General features: G+C 40.1%; 1 protein-coding gene across 8 annotated transcripts in view; it reads left to right on the top strand.

The window, feature by feature from the left end:
• Positions 1-25,898, top strand: part of WDFY3 (WD repeat and FYVE domain containing 3) — a 126,038-nt gene that overhangs the window by 5,880 nt on the left and 94,260 nt on the right. For 4 of the 8 annotated variants that reach the window (XM_083398103.1, XM_083398100.1, XM_083398101.1 and 1 more), the window contains exons 1-5: positions 12,535-12,551; positions 18,577-18,787; positions 23,526-23,649; positions 24,008-24,117; positions 25,664-25,825. In XM_083398103.1, coding sequence (XP_083254229.1) covers positions 18,608-18,787; positions 23,526-23,649; positions 24,008-24,117; positions 25,664-25,825 — 576 coding nt within the window. In that variant the 5' untranslated portion in view covers positions 12,535-12,551; positions 18,577-18,607. Of the gene's footprint in view, positions 1-12,534; positions 12,552-18,576; positions 18,788-23,525; positions 23,650-24,007; positions 24,118-25,663; positions 25,826-25,898 lie in introns of those variants that run through there. The other 4 variants (XM_083398104.1, XM_083398102.1, XM_083398106.1 and 1 more) reach the window with 1 other exon arrangement.

Here is a 25,898-nt window from a genome sequence, read left to right as displayed (position 1 = left end):
TATTTTTTTGGGGTGATGCTAAATTCCTCCCCATGATTTTTACAAGGCATGTCCACCAAGCCACCAACTGAATAAAGCTGGCATTGATTTCTGTGGATAGCATCGGAACAGTGTTTACAGTGGTAAAGAAAACCTCACCTTAGACAGGTATCCTCATTGATTTTTATGGTTGTTACATGGGATCCCCCCCCCCCATACCACAGAACGCATCTGTGGACACAGATATGAACTGTGATTTGATTGTGGTTTTAGAGGGATTCCTTGTGAAAATCATGAGGATCCATGAGCATGAAGTTCTGTGACCTGAATCCATGTTTTTGTGCTGTGGTGGCTCTGACAAGTGCTGGATTGGTGTTTTGTCTTTACAGTGCAAGCAATAGAAACTAATGTCAGTTTTAATTTGTGGTGAATGATTTGGTGGGCATGCCTTATATGGACCTGTGAGACTCCATACCTTGGATCAATGTTTTTCTGCCATGATGGTGCTGGCGCAGGTGATTCTTAATTCCATGCACACACACATGTGATTGTAACTTCAGAGCACTAAATTTTTGCAGAACTGCAGTCTTTACCTGTACACTTATGAACTTCATTGCTTTAAACAGAATTTCCTCTGACACTTGAATATAATTGCGTCTGACTTTCTGACAGTTTGTTCTCAGATCTTCTGCTATAAATGTCACTTCTTTTTGGGCAGTGAGTGTTGGGCATGTGACTAATTTCTGTTTACATTTAAAGGTTGAAATGGCACATATTGATAGAGGAAGATGAATAGTTTGGCATAAGACCCTTGCTTTTCTCCATTCTATTAATTTAGCATCCACCTTCTCCCTCCTCCTCATTTCTGTCTCAGGAATAATTGTGAAATTGACACCACTGGGTTGTACAAGAAATCTGGAAAGAAATGATGCAAACAAGAGGTGTCTGTGCACTGCTGTTGGATGAACCTGCAGGCGTTTGGTTGCAGCTTTCAGCATTTGCTAATGATTAGTTCAGTGATAAAGGCTATTTTGTTTAAACTCTGCAGTTTAGGGTTCTTGGCACTGCTCACAGAGCCACATGATGTTTGTTGCTTTATTTCCATGACCAAATTGTGATTTCTAAGCAAATAATTTACAATGGAAAACCACACCACAGTTTATGAAATAATCTGTGTTTGGTTGCCCTAGCTATACTTTTACCAAAGTATGCTAACTTCAGTCTTTCTTCCCCCGCTTCCCCGCTCCCCATTAGAGGAGACTGGCAACTTTAAGGAAGTGTTCTCTGAAGATGCCTTGGGTCATAATCACTATTTTAGCTGCCTCAGAATCTGGTTCCATTACATATATTTGAAAATGAAGGAATAACCTTTAGTGAGAAGTGACATGGGCAAGATCTACACAGATAAGTGTTGCTTTTTCATGGCAGAAAGAGAGAAAGAAGTCGAGAGCTCATATAGGACCACTTCTATGCTATGTCCAAATTCTCATTCATATTTATATTGACTGTGGGAGGGGCTATGCATGGCCCCAGAGTTGCACCTGTAGCTCTCTGCATTAAAATTAGAATGGGGCGAACAGATGCCAAAATTTGAAGACAGTTCTTTGAATGCGTCCCAGAACAATTCTTCATATCCTTCATTTTTTCAACTAGACCCTCCCATGTTTTGTTTTTTAGACTTTCTTATTTAGCACATATGCTAATCAGGATATCAAGGGTTGGGACAGGGGTTGATGCAAAGTGTGTAGTATATTATTTTGAAGCTAGTGTTCAAATCCCACTGAAAGGGGATTTGAGTGTGGCGTTAGTTGGAACATGTTGGTTGTTTTATGTACAGTGCAGTGATGTAGTATACTTACACTTAGATACTGCAGCTAAAGGAAGTTCAGTTTTGTTAGTGTTAAGTTTTCCTCTTTTTCCTGCTACTTTGTAGGAAAGGTACCTTTTTGCTAAGTTCTTAATATGAGCTGTGGAATGAATTCCTTACTATGGGTGTAATTGTAGCATTGATACTGGATATTAACTAATCTGTTGGTATGGTTCTTGCTCATTTAAACTTTTAATATGCTCCAAAAATCTTACACATCACTTGAGAAGACAGGCGAACTAATATCAGTGTACTGGATGAAGCAAAGATCACCAGTGTTGAAGCAATGATTCTTCAACATCAACTTCGTTGGACTGGTCATGTTGTGTGGATGCCTGATGGTTGTCTTCTAAAGCAACTACTCTATTCTGAACTTAAAAATGGAAAGCGTAATGCTGGTGGTCAACAAAAGAGGTTTAAAGACTGTTTCAAGGCAAATCTAAAAAAATGTAGTATTAACACCTACAACTGGGAAACACTGGCCTGCGAGCGCTCCAGTTGGAGAACAGCCTTTACCAAAGGTGTCATGGGCTTTGAAGACACTCAAACTCAGAACGCAAGGGAGAAACATGCTAAGAGGAAGGCACGCTTGGCAAATCCACACTGTGATCAACTCCCGCCCAGGAACCAATGTCCACACTGTGGAAGGACGTGTGGGTCTGCAGAGTTGAACGCTTTTTTAGAATAAGATCATTCCTTTGGACTTAGTTAGAATACCAGCATGGTCCTTGGTATGCATTCCCTCTATATATTAATTATGAATATTTAAAGTATGCCCCATTGGACACCTCTATAAAAAGAGGGGCCAATTTAAAAAATAGTGGGGGAAGGGCCAGTGGTTAGCAAGAAAGCATCTTTACAATAATTCATTTTCACGCATGTAAAGAAAACAAGTGTATGAACCCCTTTGACTTTTTTCATTTTTAGCTTAGTTAGTACCTCTGGCTCACTCCCTCAGTATTTTAAAAACTTACTTTGTACCATCCTTAAGAAGAGAGAATTGAATCTACATGTACAGTGTTTCAGTGTTAAGTAATCATTACTTCATTACCGAAATTCCAAAAATGTTCTGCAAGTTGGCTGTGAGTCCTGGAAGCCCTGTTGTCGAACTGTGGAAAGATGGAATACGCTTAAAATTATGTATGTATGTGACCTAATTCAGTTTTTAAGAGAGTCAGCAGAGCAGTTTTTGTGCCGCTTTTAAAGAATCTATAAATTATCAGAGCGAGTACAGTTCTGCATATCATTAAGACTCCCTTGGAGGACAAGGGGTCACATAGGTGTGCTATAGGATACTACAGAGAAGCTGAATGAATTCTTTGTATCTGCCTGCACTGCAGAATATGTAGGGCAGATCCTTGTACAGAACTAGTTTTCTTGGAAAGTGTTTGAAGATCTGAGGCAAGTAGATAAAGTCTAAATTTTAGGCCTTATTGACAAATTTTAAAACCACAAACTTAATTGTGAAATTGCTGGTCTAACAAAAATATGTAATCTGTCCTTTGATCAGCCTCCATACCTGAAGTCTGGAAAGTGTAACACCTTTTTATGATACAGGGGGACCTGGGTATTAGCATGCTACTTAACATCTGTTTCTGGTGTAAACTATGGAAACTAAATATAACTCAGAGAAAAGAGTATATAATTGATCAAATAAAAACAACTTGTGCCCTTGTAATGGGGGTCATCACTCAAGAATATGCATACAGTGGTACCTCGGGTTACATACTCTTCAGGTTACGTACTCTTCAGGTTACAGACTCTGCTAACCCAGAAATAGTGCTTCAGGTTAAGAACTTTGCTTCAGGATGAGAACAGAAATTGTGCTCCTGCGGCGTGGTGGCAGCAGGAGGCCCCATTGGCTAAAGTGGTGCTTCAGGTTAAGAACAGTTTCAGGTTAAGAACAGACCTCCGGAACGAATTAAGTACTTAACCTGAGGTACCACTGTACATGCTTATGGTCTATCAGAACCTAACATATAATTTCAGGGTTACATGATAAGTAAGAAAAAAGTAATTGACCAGCTGAAATTTGCAATTCTGCTTGAAGAGTAATTTCTATCGCTACACTTTATGAGGTTTTTCCCCCTGGATGAATATGTGACGTTTCCCCCCATGAAACATTCCACGGGCACTTTTTAATCCTTATTCAAATGTATGTGTTTTGTTTCTTTATAGATAGCAGGTGCTGGAGGTGCAGACAGACTCGTTAATGGTATAGAAGGAATAATTTCTGTCTTTGTCTGTAACTGAAGGTGATGGTAAATGAAAACTGCTTCAAGGATTTGCAGTTGTGTCTGATTTATAGATCTCCTTAGATGAAGGAAGCATATGCAGGAAAGAAAACGAGTGGGAAAGGTGACATTGGATGATTAAACAGAAATTCTATTTTGGGATACATTAAAAAGGAAGGTGCTAGAGATGTAAGATAGATGAATATTCTGTATTTGTGTATTTTTATATATAATCCTTTTTAGTGGGTAGCTAGAAGATTAATGGCTTCTATAAATTGTTTGAATGCTTGGGGAGAACAGCAATATGGACATGGGGAAGACTAGGACTGCTGTTGCCAACTCTTCTTCCAGCTACCTTTGCTAAAAGTGGGGTGACCATGGTTTTAATTTAGTTTAAGGTATTTTTGTTTCTTCTGAAGCTGACTTTTGAAATCGATTCTGTTTGGTAATTGGGAACTTCATAAGAATGCTTTGTCTTGATTAGCAGAAGGAAATCCCAATAAAGTGTGATAAATTGAATTTCTTCAGACAAATATGAAAGAAACTGTCCTCTGGTTGATTAAGTAAGATTGAGCAGGCAATTAGATGATGCTGACTGTATTAGCAAGATTGAAATTGCTCTTCAGTGCTACCAGAAAAGAAAGCTGCTAGTGGTTTCTTCCTCTTTTCTTTCCTGGGAGAAAGTGAAAATACTATCCTGTGTATCTGCAAAATATATTTACTTATTGCCTAAAATTGCTGTCATTCTCTACTGAGGCCAGTTTACTTAACCCTTGTAGTAGTTCAGTAATTTTTCACTTGGCAGTAGTGCTGGATTACCCAATAGGCAGACTAAGCACATGGTTAGGGCACCAGCATATCAGGGGCAGAAAAATGATTTAATTTTTGAAATAATTGACACTTGATATTTCAGAAAAAAAACATGAAGTAGAGCGTAAGGAAGTTTAACAAAGTTCTGGGAAATAACAGAACTTTATTTAGCTTCCTTACTGAGCCTCTTGGGCTTGCCGATCAGAAGGTTGGCGGTTCGAATCCCCGCAACGAGGTGAGCTCCCGTTGCTTGTTCCCAGCTCCTGCCAACCTAGCAGTTTGAAAGCATGTCAAAGTGCAAGTAGATAAATAGGTACCGCTCTTGCGGGAAGGTAAATGGTTTTTCTGTGCGCTGCTCTGGTTTCAGTTGCACCAGAAGCAGCTTAGTCATGCTGGCCACATGACCCAGAAAAACTGTCTGTGGACAAACGCTGGCTCCCTCTGCCTGTAAAGCGAGATGAGCACCACAACCCCAGAGTCATTTGTGACTGGACTTAACTGTCAGGGGTCCTTAACCTTTACATTTTTTTTTACATTCTACTACACTCTCTCCCCATTTTTCTGTTCTCTTTTTGTTACTTATCCCCCCTAAACCAGGGAATGTACTACTAATGTAGATCAGTATAATGAGAGGAAATCAGATCCTCTTCAGATGTGACCCCCCCCCCCCTCTAAATGTTCAGTGTATGTGACTTTAGGACTAGGCCCTTGGGCATAAAGGGTAGTGTCTGGCAGGTATTTGAACTTATCTTCCCTTTTCCCTTACATTGCACCCACATTTAAATAACTTTGTGTCTCATGTGTCACACTTTTTCACCAAAAAGAGAGAGGTGCCAGTACTGTGTACTCTTGCGTACCCCCTGAAAAAAAGCAATGCTTATACATAATTTACTTTTGAAATTGCGACCTTAGGCACATGGCCGAAAAATACGTACATCGTATGCCGCCTTTTCATAGTTCAAACCATTCTGGTCAGCTTGCAACAAGGCAAGTTCTACAACCAGCAAACACGAGGAAATATTCCGGTTGGAATGGTTTGGTCAGAGAGTGTAGTATAATGCTAGATTATCACTGCAGGGACGGGGACCAGGGAGTCACATTGTTTATTGTTATACTCTGAATCCAAGGGGCTAAAGCAGTGCATAAGCAGCAGATCGATATGCATAAAGGAAACCTTAAATATATAATTCAAGAGCACATACACTTTGGCCTCTGCAATCATTCTTTGCATTCCGAGAATCCCATCCCCCCAACAATCACACAGATAGAAAACTGAAATCAAATCTTGGGGCTAAAGCCCTGTGAACCCCCCTGAGATCTTATGATGAGGGGTAGTATATAAATCTAATATAGGGTTGCCATACGTCTGGAAATTCCTGGACATACCCAGAATACTGCTGTTGGAAGCAGTGTCCAGGCAGAAATCCAGGTGGAAAAAAAGCTCTACGACTTTTTTTGTCTGGATTTTCACTTAATCTAAGAATTATTATTTATTAATAAAGCTAGCACACTGAAGAACATGACACCTAGTATAAAGGGGGACACAGAAAAATTCCTTATCCCAAGGTAAGAGTCACTACGTAAGGTGCAGAATATGGATTATGAAATCCCACTTTCCCTGGGAGGCAGTCTGGGTCAAACCAGTCTCCTGTGTAATGCGTTCCAAATGTGGCTGCTATAACTACAAAAGTCCTGTTCCCTATTTTTACTGCCCATGCTTCTCAGAGCAGAGGACATGCAGCAATGCCTCTGTTGTTATATTAATGATAATAGCACAACAGTGGAAATGGTTAACAAATTCAGTTATTGCAGAAAAACAATAGCATACTTTAAGTGTCTCTAAGGGACAAGAAGATTCTGCTCATTTCTACACAGTATGTTGGGATTTTATCTCATGTAGTTTAGTTTCTGATTTACATGTATCCCTCCCCACACTGTCTAGAGAAATATGTATGGCATGATCTTTGATTGGGTGTTATTATTTAATATGGCAAATGGGGAGCCATCCATAGGGATGCATGCTCCCAGCCTGTTGCAAATTCCCTTTTCTGTAATGTTAGGTCTCCCAAACATGGTGGATGATCAGGCGTTCCTTTCTGCTCCCCTTCATTTTTGATCAGGCATTCCCCACTCTTTGACATGTGTAACTGATCTGGACCGATTATATAATACAACTATTAAGGAATGTGTGTGGGCCCATGGCTGTGTTCCCTAAAAGTGGCCAGTGTTCTGTCTTCATCCAACTCTTGGTAATTTTTTTAATCATTGTGAAAATTACATCTGCAACTTGGGTGGAATCTACACACACACAAACACTGCGAAAATGTTTTTTTTTAATTTTGTTTTGAAAAATACATTGAATTTTGCGTAGCTCGCTGTCACCCTCTAGTGTCACATTTGTATATTGCACTCTTCAACACATTTGAAATGTTTTATTTGCAGCTGTGTGGCTAGCTGAGTCTTAGGACTGAAGGAGATTTGAATCAACTAAATGGAACCATTACTGTAGTCCATAATACATTGTAGTGCATGTAGGTAGCTTTGGCTCATGAACATGCAATATTCCCTTCCTTGTTAACTTCAGTCTCTTGCGTTATTCGTAATCAAAACCTTATTTACTACTATTTGATTCTTCACCATCACTTGCCTACTTTGACAGGGCGTTTGTGTTGCAGCCCCTGCTCAGAAATAGCATTTGCCTTGCAGTGTTGTTCTAGAAAATGTCCCTTACTCCAGAGTGCCTTGCATTGCTGTTCAGACCCCAAAAGCTTTTAAAGAAGCTGTCAAATTAGAAATGGCAGCGCCAGATGGAAATGCTGCACCTACTGTGACTTGCTAAATTCAATAAAAGGTTAATGGTACTTTTTGTATTGTATTGGCAGGTTTGGGGATGACAGTGTTGTCAACCCCACGGCATGAGAACAGTAGAGCCATTAATAAATTACATAGTACTGCCAGTGTGTAATACTTTACAGATACATTCTCATTCTTCCACTTGCTCTTATGTGGAGGTGGAATGTGTCATGAAACCTACATTTGCAGTTGGTCACTATGCTTCCTTTAATAACAACACCATACATCATTTAACCCTACACTTTTCTGGACTTTGAAATCACTTCATACTTTCAGTTAACCACATAACAGTCCCATAGGGCAGGGATTACCAACCTTTTGGGGCAGATTTGCAGACTGCATGGTGACCCTAACTTCAGAGGTGGGAGCGGACCATTTGGGCGCCACGAAAGGCCTTTGCTTGAGTCTGAAGATGAAGCCTCTGTTAAGGCCACCTAGTATCTTCATTGGGGTGATTTGAATTGGGAACTTCCTGAGTTGCATTAAAAACCAAATAGAGTCTTATGCAGGCCATCCATGCAAAAGCTCATTGTTCAGAATTCAATAATTATCACCATTTGAGTACAGATTCTCTCGTCTGAATCACATAAACAAGGATCCCCTGGGATTTTCTGCCTGCTTATTGTTTGAATCAGGATTGTTAAATAAGATGGAAGGAGAACTGGTGTAGAAAGAACTTTTGACGTAACCTGGAGTGTAGCAAATTTTAATGCAAGTTTGGAGCGAAGGGGGCTTGTGATTTTAGGTGGTAAGAGAGCCTGTTCTAGCTAATGCTTTCTCATCCTTCCATCCTGGAAGTACTTGATTAAAAGGTACCTTTGCTTGGGATGCCTTTCTCAAACAGCATTTGCTTATTGTGGTTATTCAGAGTCATGGAGAGCAATTGCATATGATCCTACCCATTGTTCTTGTTGCTGTTACTACTACATCATATCTTCCATAGCTGGTTGTTAGTATTGTAAGAGGTCATAGAGTTGTGCTCTGGGAAACAGTTTTCCATTAGATCCTTCATCCTTGGCAGGCTTTTAAGGGGAAAGGAAAGTGATGAGCACAAAGAAGAAATGTGTATAAGAAAGGGGAGATGCACTTGGAACAGGAAAAATAGGAACTAAGGCAATAAGAGGAGGAGACTGGGTCCTACCCACACCATGTATAAATGGTGATGCACATGCTATTTCTGCTCTTTTCAGCAATTTGTACTTCTGGATGCCTAGAATTTAGCAATCCCTGTCATAACTCTGAATAGTCACCATAGCAGTTGTAGATTTTGTTATTACAAAAATAGGAAATTGCTTCATTGAGTGCCTAAAATCCCTCATTAGTCATCGTCACATTGATTTTGAGAGATAACTTCTTCATTCTTTTGCCCAAGTAATGACAGAAATGTTTCTCTTACTTTCAGGCTAAATTAACTTTTTGACTGAAGGGGTAGCTTTACACTGAAGTGTTGATAATTCAGTAAATTGCTGGGATAATTTTTTTTTTAATTCCATGCTGAATTGTACTTTTTTTTTAAATTCAGTTTAGCTATTTTTCTTTCTAAATTATTTTGCTTTGTTTAAATGTCAGTGGAAGACATCTGTAACCCATTTAATCTGTCAGGAACATGTAATGTGTGAAACATCTCTGAAAGTCTCATTGTGGGGTATATGAGCAACTACGTATTTTCCAGTTGGCACCTGGAATTCTTCTAAATGATTTTTCTAACTTTGCACAAATGTTCTACATTAACAGTAACTTTTATGTTGGTCTAAGTCTATTACATTTTTTTATTGAGGGGAGAGAGTGAGTGAGCCGATTGCAGCTTCACATCTTGTAGCTTTAATAAGTGCTACTGTGGTATGGCATATCCTGTGAGCCGGTTGTTGTCTCTAAAGTTTTATTATACATCTTTTCAATAATTTGACTCTTAACTTTAGAGAAGAAAGCATTTTGCTGCACTTTATCCCTGCAAATTATGCTAACCATGTTGGAATGTGAAAAAGAGAAGTTGAGAGAAGGCAAACCGCAACAACAAAATTTAGAAAAAAAGTTTTGTGGACTTGACTAATCTTACTCAAAATTTCATGGTAGCAGAGCACCAGGAAATAGCGTCATTGTAAATGCTGTTTCAGATTGAGCACCTGCCAATCTCTGTCATGCCCCCTAATGTAACCCCAATTTTTTTTAGTCTGGATAAAAGTATGCTTCGTAATGAGTGTCTTACGTTTGCTTGTTGATAATGTTACTGATTACACATCTGATTAGCAAAGCTAAGTCTTCATATAGCCATATTTTTCTGAAGATGCCAACAGTTCTGGAAGCGACTTTCTTTGTTTACAATACTGTGGTTACTAATAATCTAGCCTTTTTTTGTAGTACCTAACCCGGTGAAAGTACCCCCCACCCCCAATAAAATCCTGGGAAGGAAATGACTTCATTCTCTTGAAGTTGGCAACTAGAATTCAAGAAATGATATAAAAGTCATTGGCGTCAGAAGCCAGAAGGACTCCCACTGTGCCACCCACACAAACCCCATCCACTCTGGAGAGTCAAGAGGACCCCTAGAACAGCATTCAATGGGGGGGGGCATTGTTCCATCTGGCAACCAGAAATGCTTGTGCTAATTGAGCCATCAGTGATAGCAGTTTTAGGAGAGATACCTCTATGCAAGTAGCTCCATTGTTTTTCATATTACCATTATCCTCACACTTTCAATATGTGGGTAAACATGAGTCTTCCTTTTTTCTGTTGATACAGAAAGTGAAAATTTGGATTGCAACACTTGCTGGCCCTTCACCACAATTGAGCAATGGGAATTGGGCCGCTAGATTGCTCATGCCCTTGCTGTCTTTAGTCATCATTTGGCATTTCATTTGTCTCAGTATGCATGTGGCTGCTTTTAATTTATTTTATTACATTTACACTCTTTGTTTCTTTAGTCATGGCACCTGAGGCAGTGTTTAGTGTGGCACACATGTATTTGTGGGGAGCTGAATTTTGGCACAGTTCAGTTCATGAATAATGCCCTGTCTTTATTCAGGAATTGTTTGGTTGCTCAAAAGAAATAATACTGAATACAAGCGTAATTTGCGCTCTTGATGTAAGTTCTTGCTGGGCAAGATCTATGTGTCTTTGTTTATCGCGTTACTTTGGAAGTTAGGAATCCTAGATGTATAGGTAACTTTTGGGTTCTGCAAACACAGCATCTCCACAGTGTTTGAAATTATCCAGGCACCAGGCGCATTTTGCACCAGGCTTTCGACTACTTGTGACCAAGTCTAGTTGCCTAGGTGCCAGGATGGCGCCTGATATCGGCCCCATTTGGAGGTGCATACCTAGGGATCATTGGATCTGGTTTGTTTTCACACAAATACCCTATCCTGTAGAATTCTTTCAGTTATATTTTATCTACACACTTGGAAAGAATTTCTGGAACCAAAATGCTTTTTCTGTTCAGCCTGAGCAGGTGAAGTCGCCATTAAGAAAAAGAGGTCAGAATAGGCAAATATATCTGTGGACTGTCCCTGGATCAGTGACTTTTCTTCTTTGAGTTCTCAAAGCTCAAGGTTGTCATCTGAACTAACCAGATTTTTAATTGAGAATCATTCAGTCAGCCCATCCTTTGAAAAACAAGACTTTAGAGCCGTCTTGCCAAAAAATGGCAACTAGACATTCTGTTTTGGTGACTGTAACCTTGGTTTAAAGGGATGCGGGTGGCGCTGTGGGTTAAACCACAAAGCCTAGGACTTGCTGATCAGAAGGTCGGTGGTTCAAATCCCCGCCATGGGGTGAGCTCCCGTTGCTCAGTCCCTACTCCTGCCAACCTAGCAGTTCAAAAGCATGTCAAAGTGCAAGTAGATAAATAGGTACTGCTCCGGCGGCAAGGTAAACGGTGTTTCCGTTCGCTGCTCTGGTTCGCCAGAAGCGGCTTAGTCATGCTGGCCACATGACCCGGAAGCTGTACGCCAGCTCCCTCAGCCAATAAAGCGAGATGAGTGCCAGAACCCCAGAGTCGGCCACAAATGGACCTAATGGTCAGGGGTCCCTTTACCTTTAACCTTGGTTTAAGTAGCCATTTGGCACCTAGCTTATATATCTGAAGTTTCCAGCACTGCATCTGCCATAATGCCAGAGCTATTGTTTAGACTAGGGGTGGGGAACCTACAGCCCTCCAGATGTTATTAGACTCCGGAGCCCATTAGCTGCAGGCTGTGTCCAATGCTTTGGTATGATGGCTGTTGTAGCCCGACAGTGTCTGCAGGGCCAGAGCTTCCTTGCGCCTCTTTCTAGACTGCAAAGATTCTAATAAAGCACATTACTCCTGTGTGTTGGTACAGTGCCATAGACACTCTTGACACAAGTGAAGTACAAACTGTAATGACACATGAAGAATGCAGAAGTCAGGCATTTCTAAATGGCCCTATATGTGAATTTGAGTGGCTTTTCTCCTCCCACCCTTTGTTCCCCCCTGTTCTTTCTAAAGGCTACATTAATCAGCATATGTTAGTTGACACAAGCAGGGAGGGGGGACCTTGCCTGAAGCAGAACGGGTTCATCATCCTATGACAAACAAGTCCGGCAGTGCTGCTGGATAGAACAGCAGCCCTTTGCCTCTGTCGTCAAGCCAGCTTGCACACTGGTACAGCAAGCTCCAGGAGACTCCAGTGCAAAGCTCTGCGTTTCGCCTGGATTGCCTGAAGTATTTTTGCTGCATGTGGGGCTAGCAGCAGTAGATAATAACAAGAAACAGGTGGCTGCTGTTGTTTTCTTTCAAAAAGAGAAGATTTAAAACTTAAGATGCCTGCAAAGAACCTGAAAAGCACCAGGTGGGATAATTATTTTGTCTCCTTTAGGTTGGGAAAAATGGTTGAGCTTTAATGTCTGAAGATCATTGTGTGAAATTGTGACAAACATGTTCCCAGTGTAACATTTTGGAATTTGTTAGACAGTGCGAAACAAACACAGCACAGGTAAGATGGCAAACATTTATGTAGGAGGCAAAACGCGTAGCAGATTTCATGCTTCTTTTGATGACAGAGCAATCATTTTTACGCCGTAAAATATCCCTGCAACAAATGCTTCCTTCTGTTTGATCTTGTGCTGAACATGAGTAATGTTTTGTTTCATTGCAATGAAAATGGTGTTAAATGTTGCCAAGGTTTTTCTGCTTTGCATTTTTGCCCGGGAAATGAAAATTGGGTCATGGGGGAAATGAACATGGTGGGGTGTTTCAACAAACTATTTAATACAGAGTATATGCTAATAATATTTAAAAATAAAACTTGATAGATAGATTTCTAGTTCTCATGTTTCATTCCTTTTAATTGAATGTCTTACACTTGGAGCAGTGATTCATTACATTGTTTACAAGTGGTACAGCATTCTCGTCTTCAGAAATACACCGCTGCAAGTGGTCTGTGAATTAATTTGCATTTTGATTTAACAATCTTATTAATATAGTTGTACACTGTTATGAAAAAATAAATATTTTTAAAAGCTATATAAAGTGAATAGCTTATGATTGTTTAGCGTTCTTTTTAGATTCCTAGAATATGCCTGTTGTGAATGAATGCTTTGTGTGGAGCTGTTTATAAATCACACAGTTTCTCTGTGAAAGTAATCTTTTGTGAGAAACAGCTGGAGAAACATGGGTCAGATGTTTGCTGCAGTAGATATCTTGGTGCAAGTGGTGGTGGTACTTCTGATTTGTATTGATCCTCTCTCTTCATTGTTGAAAACATAACAGGGAATGCATATTTTAAATACCAAATCAGAATTTAACGCTACACAGGCTTAGTGTTTGTTTATCACAAACTGGATAAAGTGTGCTCAATTTGTAGAAATGTTAAATGTGAAATATCCTGTCGGATCACTGCTGGATCTCTTCCAGATTTTTTGATCCACTGTGACCAGCTTGTTTATAGAATCTAGAAAGCTGCTTGGCGACAGTTCCGTTGTACATCCTAAAATCCTAATTGGTAGCTTAGAATTCTGTGAATCCTAGACACAGCACAGATGTTTCAGTTTGTTTTTTAATGAAGGTTACATAGTTGTAATGCATCAGTTGAAACGGATACACATCTTCCCTCCAGATTGCAGTAACACTATTGGGAGCCCATCCCTTGTATCTGGTAATTGTTGGTGAAATGTGATGCTTTCTCGCTGTCTAGTGCTGCCTCCCCCAAAGTGGTTCTGCCCAGATGTTTTGGACTGCAACTCCTGTCATCCTTGAACATTGACCATGCTGACTGAAGCAGATTAGTTACCGTCCCAAACATATGGAGGGCAATAGATTGGGGAATGCTGGTCTAGAGCCATTGTTATTATTGAAGCTTTTCTCCCTGTGAAGAGAATCCAGTGTGGATTATCTTGCATTTTAGAAAGTTACAGCAGAACCTCGACTTAAGTTACCCTCGGGTAACGTAAATTTCGGGTTGCAAAAGCGGCAAACCCAGAAGTATTTTTCTGGGTTTCGCCACTTGGCATGTGAAGAAGCACTCCACGTGCCATGCTCCTGCGCAGAACATGCACCTCCGGTTGTGGAAACCTTGGGATCTGACTGGAGCTCCAGAACGGATCCTGTCCGCAACCGGAGGTACCACTGTATTACAGCCATTGAGTGCCTTCTATCAGAAGTCGCTTAATCAGGAAAATGAGAATTTTTGTATGTTTTTCTCCCAAATGTAAGGTGATACCCCACAAAGTCATATTTAGTGCAGACCCATTGAAATAAATGACCTTAAGTCCATATATTGCAATGGGTCTAGTTTGACGTAACATTGGAGATCATGCACACTGACCATGTCTGTAGTAAAATGGAGTGGGATTTTTTAAAAAAACGATAGCCTAAGTTTGTAAGTTTTTCATATGAGCATTGCTCTGGGTCCTTTGCAGCACAACTATAAATTTTGGCTTGGCCTTTGCAGTTCAGCATAATTACTGAAATTATATGTTTAAGGAAGAAATACTTTGGGCATGCACATCTGTTTACTTGAAGCATTTGGCACTTTTATCGAAATGGTTTTGATGGTTTGTGTTTCCGTGCTGTGTACTACCTGTGAATTATGGATTCTTGGGTATTATATATATATTCATTCTTTAAGCCATCCCTACAACAACATTTTGGAACAATTAGTTTCTAGACATCTGTTTTTCAAATTCAACATCTGCTAAATGCAGTTAAACTGTTAAATCTTTTGAGATTCCAGTTTCCATATTTGGTCTAAAGAAGAGAACATTGAAAATTTCAATAAGCTTATTTGAAGGCCATCTTTTATAGTTATGTGAGGTGCAAGGTGGACCCTGTTCTCATTCTACATAGCATGGGGTCTGAATTTGTGTTAAAGGGACACTTCTGAAGTACTTGGGACAGCAGTGAGAATAAATATTTGCTTCTACTGTTACTGTTATAAAATCCAAGAAATATATGTCTGTTTCATGTTATCTTATTACTAATGTGTTTTGAAATGGCTGAGTTATTTCTGTATGCCGGCTAAAAAGCTGGGGAAAGTCTCCTGATGAATGTTTGGATAATTATCTGCTTGCTTGCTTAAATAACACCCTTTGGAAGTAACAAACCAATTCTGTAGTCCTATAATAGCTATTGTTAAACTAAATACAGTGTGTGCTGTTTAGTCGTTTCCTAGCCGTTTTTGTTTTTAACAAATGTTTTGAAAGCAGCAGTATTATTTACCCCTAAATTATCATATATCGTAATGATTCATGAGGAATGTATATTAATCTCCTACATTCCTGCCCATGTATCTGCATTATTTAATATAGCCTGGAGGTACTTTATCTGAACTAACTGCTTGCCATGTGTGTTAAACCTTTCCAGTGACAACTTTTGTTTGTTTGGGTATATATTGTGAGAGATTTGCATACAGGTATTCATTCTAGGGAAGCGTGTTTCTATCTGGGACAAATTCAAATCTTGATATGCAGTGAGCTCCATATTTTTTGACAGGGATGTCAAAAAGGACACTCATACACCATTACACAGATTCTGATTGAACTAAGCAAAAAACGAAGTGCCTGAACTTCTGACTTCATTTCTCTGAACTCTGTGGATGCCCTTTGCTCTATTGGACAGTTTCTTATTGATGTCCAGTTGTAACATCCAGTCACAGTACAGCGAGGTGTTGAAAATTACATATCCTCCATGCTTCTTTTTATGTAAGAGGAATTGAGCGACACTTTCGTAACAAACAGTAACTTGGGATCTGTGTGCGTATCACAAATGTGTGAAAGCTCAGAATATGTGTTCCTTTTGTAGAATTCAACATGGTAAGAATCTTGGCTTCCATTCTAAAGTAAACAACCGTTTATCTTCCACTTAAGCTTGAAAGCATGTGGCTAAATGCCTTGTAGTCCCAGAAGCCAGAGCAGGGCTTAATAGCTTTTCCAGTTCTTGTGAGAGTTTCAGTGTTCCACATAGCTTGGTGCCCTTTCACATGAATACTGGAGGCACAATAAATTGGCAACCTAAGTAAGCAGTGGTGCAGAATAGAACTCATTGGTGAAGATTTTTGTGATGGAACTTTTTGGGTTTACCCATATATATACATGGCATATGCCCCACAATGTATCTTATCCTTTGTTAACTTCAAACTAGGAATTAGGTCCTAGCAAATATTTTGTCCCGTCCACCACCACCCCACTGGGATTCCCAAGGTAGAATGGATAGTTTTTTTCAGCTTGGCTTGTGATGATTAATCACTTGCAATAACCTAGTACTTGAAGACAGTTTCAAATGACTAGGTTGCTGTAAATAGAAACAGTAAACATAACTGGGCTACTCAGTCTTTAATTGGTGGCCTCTTTCTAGTAACTGTAATCTGTGTGTGTTTGTGCACATTAAGTAAGCCTTCTTTCAGCCAACCAAGATAAATGGGTTAGGCAGGGATATGTGCTTGATAGACCTACAGTTATGTGAGCTCAAACTCAGTAAAGCTTGGCGTCTTGAATCTGGAACACTCAGTTTAGTGTATACAGAGCGCTTAACTCATTCAGGACTAAAGTTTTGTAGTCTCATCCCCCTTCCAGAAATAGGATAGGCATTTCTAGTTCTGTGTTTTTGCTTTACATGCATCCAACTGATGTGTGACCATGCACATGTGCCTTGCGGTGATCTGGAAATGGCTGGAAAAGGGGGTGTAATGGGCTTATGCACACTCCAACATTGCACACCATGACCCAGAAAGCAAACCCCCACCCCCCAAATTGGGGGTTGCATGTATACATGAAAAATGACTGTCCAATTTTGAAGGGATGAGAGAGGTGTGCGCTACTGATTTGGGACCAAGCTGCTATTCCTGTCAGGAGGAGCAATATATAGGCACTCATATATCTTTTATCTCTAGGCAAAAAGTCGCTTTGGGATGAGATTTTTCCATTGGAGGAAATGGCACAAGGGAAAAGGATTAAACCCCATCCCCTGGATTGGGCCTACTCACACAGGCTACTATTGTTGCTGGGTTGTTGTTGTTGTGTGTTTTTTTAAAAAAAGAAGTTCAGACGCAACCATGTGCAATATAAACACTGCATATCACCATATTTCTTCTAGAATGGCCCCAAATATGACTCTGCTTTGGGGCTGGGACCGGCTTACTTTCAGGTCCCTATCCAGGTTTAAAAGGATATGGTCTTGCTTTATTGCCGCATATGCAGCTCCCACAATAGCTGTGAAAGAAATACTTATTCATAAGTGAGATAAGATTTGTCTCATTTTTTCTTGTTCTTTTTGGTCTTGGGATTTTGTTTTTCCTCTCTTTGAGGGATAGTGGCATATAGAGGAAGACCCGAGTTTCAGGTTTTGACTTAAAATCTCCTTTGGAGGACTTTGTGGTGTTTAAAAATCACTTGCTTTTAGAACGTTGAAAGAAACTTGGGTTGTAAATTTATTTTGGGAAGTTCATGCAAAGGCAGCATTGCTGCTGCCGGCATCCTCATATATATTTGCATGCTCTACAATGGGATTAATATTGGTGGATCCACATTGCCCAAAGACATTTTGAGGTTAATGGTTTAAAAAGCCTTAAAAAGTGGAGGTGTTTACCTAATTATTGCATGTGCATTTTTTATATTGCTGTTTCTCTCAATTGGAAGCCATACGTCATAATTATGCTTTGTAATTTTTGGCCAGTTATGCATAGCCAGTGCCATATGTAGGAGGAAGTCATAGAATCATAGAATAGAATCATAGAATCATAGAGTTGGAAGAGACCACAAGGGCCATCGAGTCCAACCCCCTGCCAAGCAGGAAACACCATCAGAGCACTCCTGACATATGGTTGTCAAGCCTCTGCTTAAAGACCTCCAAAGAAGGAGTCTCCACCACACTCCTTGGCAGCAAATTCCACTGTCGAACAGCTCTTACTTTCAGGAAGTTCTTCCTAATGTTTAGGTGGAATCTTCTTTCTTGTAGTTTGGATCCATTGCTCCATGTCCGCTTCTCTGGAGCAGCAGAAAACAACCTTTCTAAATGTATATCAGGGCTGTCCAACAGGTCGATTGTGATCTACTGGTCAATCACAGGGTGTCCCTGGTCAATCTTTGAACCCCCAGCAAAACGGTGCCAAAAATAAAAAAGCTCAGCAACTCCGACAATGGGTAGGTCACCGCTGGTTTTTTAATACTGTGAGTAGATCGCAGACTCTTGGAAATTGGACGCCCCTGATGTATATGTAGCTGACTTCAATATATAATAATGATCCAGATTCTTCCCCTCCTCCCCCTCTTTATTTTTGATCACACATAAATTATCTATAACTAAGTGTGTTGCTGTTGTTTTCTTGTTTAGTTTGCATTTTTTTTTTTCAAATTCTGTTACTCTGTTTCCTCCCTGAACAGAATAAAAGGGGTCTTTCAGAAACCAGCAAAGATGAATATGGTGAAAAGGATAATGGGTCGACCACGGCAGGAGGAATGTAGCCCTCAGGATAATGCTCTTGGCTTGATGCATCTGCGTCGACTCTTCACGGAATTGTGTCATCCACCTCGGCACATGACCCAGAAAGAACAGGAAGAGAAGCTTTACATGATGCTCCCAGTTTTTAATAGGGTAAGCCCATCTCAATTCAGATCTGCTTATTGGTTCTAAACAAGGTGATTTTTTTTTAATGGAACATGGAGAGCATGGGGTAGGGGGAGGGGCAGGAGGGAGTCGATTAAAAGTTAAGTAATGGAATGCCAGTTTTTGCCTTCTGCATCTATATCAGCATCTAGATATCACAATGTGTACATTGCCTGCCTCTGCAGCCATGACAACTTATCTTCCTTACGCTTGGATCAGAATTCCCCAGTGGCCACCTCCAGGTTTGTTACGTCCAGGACAAAATATATTTGGAAGTGATCTTACAGCAATGTCTGTCAGGATTTTTTAGTAGATTTGAGTTTCCCCATGAATACAGAGAATTTGAAAGTGGGTGTATGGGTCAGATACTGGGCTGAGAATGACTGAAATTTAAGTCATCACTGTTTCTGAATTGGGGTTGAACCTTTTGAACCTAAATCAAACCCTCAAATAATAGAGGTGGAAGGTACCTCAGAGGTCATTTAGTCCAACCCACTGCCAACCTGGAAACAAACTGCTTCAGCATCCATGATCATCCAGATTTTGCTTACAAATCCTAATCATAGATTGTCTGCACCACCTGGGTCATTCTGTTCCACTTTAAACATGAAAGTCAGCTTAAATACTATGACCATTTCCCCCCCAGGAAGAGGATTTTGTATAGAATCTTGGTCACAAGTCTTAGCTCCTTTGTAATAGTCCTGAATACAGTTCTGAATTTCCCCCAAGAGTTTTCTACAAAAATATGTATTGATTATGGGTGTGTATATATTGCTTATCAGGTTTATGTGGTTCAAGGTTTCCTGTAATAACCACCGAAGTGTCCCTCCTGCAGCAGCCCCACAGTTGCTGGCATTGAATTTCATGCACTTATCTGCATGCAGTTCCTTGTCCCTAGGGCTGCCAGGTTAGTGCTTAAATACAAGGCTTAGATGAAGCCGTTTATGTATTGTGATAAGATCAGGTCTTGTATTTAAGTAGTTGAGTGAGAGCTGTATGGCAGAGGAGAATCGCAGTGCTCCATTTCCTTTCTGCATGTGCCATAGAAACTGAGTGGGCTGCCATAGTGCCATAGCAGGGTGGATACCTCTGTGTCTCTCTTCTTACCAGCCCTTGGCAGAGTACTAATTGTTGTTTTAGGCTAGTAACTTCTGTGGATTTATTTATAAGGCTGTCGTAACAGAGTGAATTGAGTTTTGCTTTGCTTTTTAAATCAAGGGCATTTTAGCTCCACAAGGAAATAAGCTGATGTAAATCATAAATTTTAAATCGAGTTTCCAACTTCATAATTCATATATTTTATGAATGACCATGTATACCATGTATAAGTGTATCTGCTTGCAACTACTAGGGACATAACCCCAAATATTTGCTCATGCAGCCCATGAACTTTCTGCATACATCTTCTTAGGAGAGCAAATTTGAAATTAAGGATTACTGTTTGCTTTTCCTCTGTACATCTTTAAGGACGCCAAATATGAGTTTGAAGATTAATCCCCAGAACGTTGTACAGGAAAGGACTGGATTTACTGAGCAGCATGTTGTTGATATTAACTTTGGTTTCATTGTCAATTTATTCATAATCTTCATTTTAAAAAAAATCTGTTTGTGGCTTGCCACTTGTGGTTTTACTGTGGGGAGACAAATCCTGAACTCTGGCTAAGACGTATTGCTGAGCCAAACAATGGCGTAGCTCCGGGTCGTGTGGCAGGTGCAGGACTGGAGGAGGACTGAAGTGGTTCTGATTTTTATCTTGCTCATTCACACGTGGGCATTGTTTACCTTCATGCTGCATGTGAACTGGGTCCTTGTCAAACTGCGTAATGCGTGGAAAGGTCTCAGGAGGCTTGTCATCAAACAATCCATGTTGCATCTTTAGTAAAATTGTTGTGTTTCTGAACTCTTCTAAAACCATTCCATTTATGTTATTGTAGATTATTTTTCTATGACAGAGCCTTTCATACAGTTGGGTGCTGTATGGGGTGATTTTGGATGGAATAGCAATGAGCTAAAGCGGCAAGGATTTGTGTGTGTGTGTGTAAGTGTAAAATGTGGACATTGTACTGAAAAGGTCTCTGCCAGTAAACAATGCTTTGGTTCATAACGTGTTGTGTTTTCTTGTCACTGCTTTACTTGCACAATCCTGAATACTTAATGATGCATTTTAATGTTCCTGAAGAGTGGCATAATTGTGCACATAGTATGAGGGTGCCGAAATGATAGGCTTGCGGGTTTTTTGTTTTTATTAAAAAATAAAAGCCTCAAAGTTTCTTAAGTGATTAGCTTCAAATATATGGCATGTGCTTACTCTCTTACTGTAAGAACTGCAGCAAAGTGCTTTTGATTTAAAGATAGAGAAGATCAATATGATGAAATATGGAAAATAAGCATGCCCTTCCTCCCCGGGAGCATCTTGTAGGCTGCAAATGAGTGAGGAGGAGGAAGACTATTTCAAAGCCCAGACTTCCATTTTTGTTGGATCATGTTTCAGATAGATCTAGGTGGTTGCTTCTGTTATAACAAAGTTATTTTCCAAATTACTGTGGTGTATTTATTACATTTTGCTGTTCAGTATATTGGCTTTCTCTGAGTGGTGCATGATCAAAAGCCATAGGCAGCCTTAGTGTAAGTGTAGGAACACTTGTATTTGTTGGTTCCTGTAAAGTTTTTGTTTTGTTTTGTTCATAGCTATATGGAATGTATTTTCCACAACCACCAAGTCCAGCTGCAGGTTTTACTGGATAATACATTTTATTAGGCATTATGACGGGACAGTGAATTATCCTTGAATGGAGCAAGGATGCAGGAACACAAGGGAGTGTAATAGGTGGCAGAAGTGAGTCCCATTGAAGTTGATGGGGTTTACTTAGAAGCAAGTGGGTGTAGGATTGCAGCCTTAATCTTCATTATACCCCCTAGGTCTTTGCACTCCCCACATATGCATAGGATCAAACTAAATGAGACACAATATATTTTATTTATAAGAGTATTTATAACCTGCCAACTCATTAAAAATTATTGTGGTGGTATACAATAAACTAATTATAAAGTTAGAAGATAATGATGATAAAATCATTAAGTATAGAACAAATGACCTACACTGAATCAACCTGATTCTCTAAAAATGCTTGGCAAGCTAAACTTTTCAGCAGGTCATGAAATATCAGAATTGTAGGTGTCTGACTGATTTCAATAGGGACAATGTTCTAAAGCACTGGTGCCGCTAAGCTAAAAATGCTTTAGTTTGCATAGAAATTAAACATGTAATAGTGATAGTCAGGAGGCCTTCCCCAGATGATCTCAGAATGCTGGCTTTCAGGTATGCCATTTTGGACTTCATACACTAACAGAAATAGTGTATACCTTGAACTTAGCAGATTTATATGGCAAGGAACTGTACAGTGGCAGCATTGCATATGTGCTCTATGGCAACCGTGAATGCATGGTCTCTAACCATGATATTAATACCAGCAAAATTACCTTTTCTCAGATGCTTTGAAATCTGGGAAAGCGGAGCAGTAGTATTGCTGAGCTGTAGACCCGGGATACAAGATACACTCATTAGGTGTTCATTGTGTATTTTCTAAACTTACCTTTACTTGTTTATTGTACTGATTTCAAAACTAATTTTAGCTATAATAATGATTTATATGCCGTCCATCTGACTGGGTTACCCCAGCCACTCTGGGCAGCTTCCAACAAATTAAAACACAGTATGACATAAAACATTAAAAACTTCCCCATATAAACATTCCTATGGTATGTTTGTAAATCACTTTGGGATGTGTGTCAAAGGCAATTCATGAATTAATAAATAATCAAGTAACAATAATTGTGTGAAATGTAAGCATGTGTAGCTTAGTGTTGCCTTTGTCTAGAAATTTTGGAAGCCAAGGTGTAAGAAGAACTGTCCGCTAAGCAGATAATACACACAGAGAGAGGGGCAGCTAATGGCTCCTACTTCTGTATATGTTTGCTTGCTGTTTCCTCCAGCTTTCTCTGCCTTTCTCCAGGGAAGCTTTTAGAATTCTTGCCAGGCACAGCTTGACTAGACGTGGCTACTTTCTAAACTTATGAGTAAATCATGACATCGCATCTTACACAGGAGTAAACTCAGAAATCGCATCTTACCCAGGGGTTCAATTCCAAGGGTTTTGTGTATACTTGGACTGTCCCCACCTGGGCATCCTTACCATCCTGAGTAGACCTTAAACCAGGAATCAGCAACCTTTTTCAGCCCTGGGCTGGTCCACCATCCCTCAGACCATGTAGCGTCTAACACCCCTAAAGGTCTGTGGCAAGAAGGTGTTTCTTGAGCCCCAGTGTTGAATTGTATACAAGGGAGAAGCCCAACTGCATCTCTGACAGGAGGGTATTCAACAATCAAAGTTCTGTTCAATGACTTTGTACTCTAAACATCTAATGCTCCAATTTAAAGAGGTGACTGGGCTTGTATGTCTGCAAAAAAATACTTTCTGGGGAGAAATCCAGCACTGTACTAAGATTATCGTTCTACCAGCATATTGATGCAATGGTGCCCCCTCTCCTCCTTTGCTCTTCCAGGGATTCTCGCAACACCCCTCAAGCCAGTTTTGGGAGGTGCAAGAGGTGGCAAGAAGCTCTGTTGCACTTGAAGAAGTCCTTCCGCAGGGCTTCCACTGACGGGTCACTTTAGTTGAATCCTGCCATAAATTCTGTGGTGTTCATAGTATTTTCTTATCTGCAGGTATTTGGAAATGCACCCCCTAGTACAATGATAGAAAAATTCTCAGATCTCCTTCAGTTTACAACACAAGTGTCACGATTGATGGTGACTGAAATTCGGCGGAGAGCCTCTAACAAGTCTACAGGTAAATTCATACCATAGCACCTAGTTTATCTTTGTCCAATCAGAAGTTGAATATGCTCATAACAACATTCTTCGAGAGATGACTGACTCTTGGCTCTCACTGAAGATAGTAAATGATTCTCACCTGCCTTCATCAAAGTATGAATGGGACAAGCGTGTAATTAGACATGAAAGGAAAGTGAGTCTTGATTGTCTTCATGCTGATTATGCACTTCATAGCAAAACTGGATTCAAGATGGGAGTTTTTAAGCAGCTGGAACATGAGAAGGAACAATTTGCCTATATATAGTATAAGTAGAAACTGGTTTTAACATTGTGTTTGCTTATCTTCTGTTGTTGTTGTTTTTAATTAACTCCAGAGGCTGCAAGTCGTGCCATAGTCCAGTTTCTGGAGATCAATCAGAGCGAAGAAGCCAGTAGAGGTTGGATGTTGCTTACTACAATTAACTTGTTAGCTTCATCTGGACAGGTTAGTTATGCACGAACAGAATCTGGTACTGTGTAGCGTGTACTTATAAATACTCTTAGAGGTATTTGTATTTAGCAAATGAGGATTTTGAAACACATTTTTCTAAGCAGTTGTGAGCGAAGTCATCCAGCGATAAAAAGAAGAAGAAAGACCTTGTAAAGTCCTGTTAGGCGTCTCTGTAGGTTGGAGGTTTGATCTAGAATCCTCTGTTGTTTCTTATGTGCACATAGCTTTAGGCTACACCATTCATTTTAGGAAATATGTATATATGTGAAAACATTGCACACATGAAACTGCATACTCTATATAGCATGTCAGAACTCCAGAGCTTGGGGCTAGAGTGTCATCATGCATGGAAGGTGAAAGCTGGCATAGACCGCAAAGGTAGAATGATATTCACTGAGCTACAGTGAGTAGCATGTGACAGGAAAAGCTAGTGCTGGTGTTGGGAGTTCTTCAACAGACTAGGCAACAGAACACATTGTGGGAAATGGCCAGTGATTAATGAATATAATCTATACATGATCATAGTGATTATTATTATTTGGGGAGGATTATTTTGGCAAAGGCATTAATGATTTTAGCCTGAGATGGTAGGCTAAAAGACAGCAAAGAGGAGGCTTTAGTATCGTAGATGAGAGATGGTCAGATCATGCATTTTACAAAGAAGAAAGGGAAGCTTCTAGGTGTAGAATCTGGCTATGGTGGGAGAGGACAAGGACGACTCAAAATATTACCTCAATGTTACATACCCAGGAGGTGTGCAGATCTTAACGTTAAACTGAGAGAAGCTCGTTTATCATTGTGTGCAATTTCTAATGCAAATGGTGCAGGGGCTTATTGGGTTCTTTGCAGTTTTTAAGATAATAGGGCAGACTGTGTGCACTAGATTTTGACAGACTTTGTATACCATCTCTTGTATACCCTATCTCAATATGAGATGGGGTGAGCATTCAGGACAAGAGTGCTCTACTGTGTGATTGCTCCTACTCAAATTACAACCAGCAGAAGCAGGGTGAGCGTAGCATACCTCAAGTGGGTCCCTATTTCAGTCTAGATCATCCCATTCCCATTGCCTTCTGTCGTACTCTTCTCTAAGGGAAGAAAAAAACCTAAGATATGATGAATGAAGCGGGTGCCAGAGTACTCCATTGAGGGGGAAAATGATGCTCCGTGTGTATTCTCCAGCTAGTTAGAAGTGCACTAAGCTTCTCCTATTGGTACTCTTTCCTGGGTTGAAGCTCTTTTCCCACTTGGGAAATGGGATGGGGCTGCTCAGCTTGTTCGTGTGTGTGTGTGTGTGTGCGCGCGCACAGTTTATCGATGTTGCTAAAAGCTTTCCTTTTTTGATAATGAGAATGGTGTTTTCTTCTGAAAAATTTCAGAGTAACTTGCTTCAAGAATAGTATTTTGTGACTTCCACATAAAGGTTCTAGAAGCTATATAGCTGGATAATTTCTAACAGAGTAGGTGGAATTCAGAACAAACTGCATTGTGCTAGGAATGCTACGCTAACGTTTTGTCTCCACTCTTTTTCTGCCCTCAGAAAACAGTGGACTGCATGACGACTATGTCAGTGCCTTCCACGCTTGTGAAATGTCTCTATCTGTTTTTTGACCTTCCACATGTGCCTGAGGTGGCTGGAGGAGCCCAGAATGAGCTGCCTCTAGCAGAACGTAGATCGCTATTGCAGAAAGTGTTTGTGCAGGTAAATGAGTTGTAACCACAATACTACATTTCAAATTCTGTTTCATCTCCTAAAGGATGCATTGGGAAGAAAG

Source organism: Podarcis tiliguerta (assembly GCF_965153285.1).
Source record: "Podarcis tiliguerta genome assembly, chromosome: 9".
NCBI lineage: Eukaryota > Metazoa > Chordata > Lepidosauria > Squamata > Lacertidae > Podarcis > Podarcis tiliguerta.
Note: the sequence above shows the minus strand (reverse complement) of the source record. Positions and strands in the feature narration are given on the sequence as shown.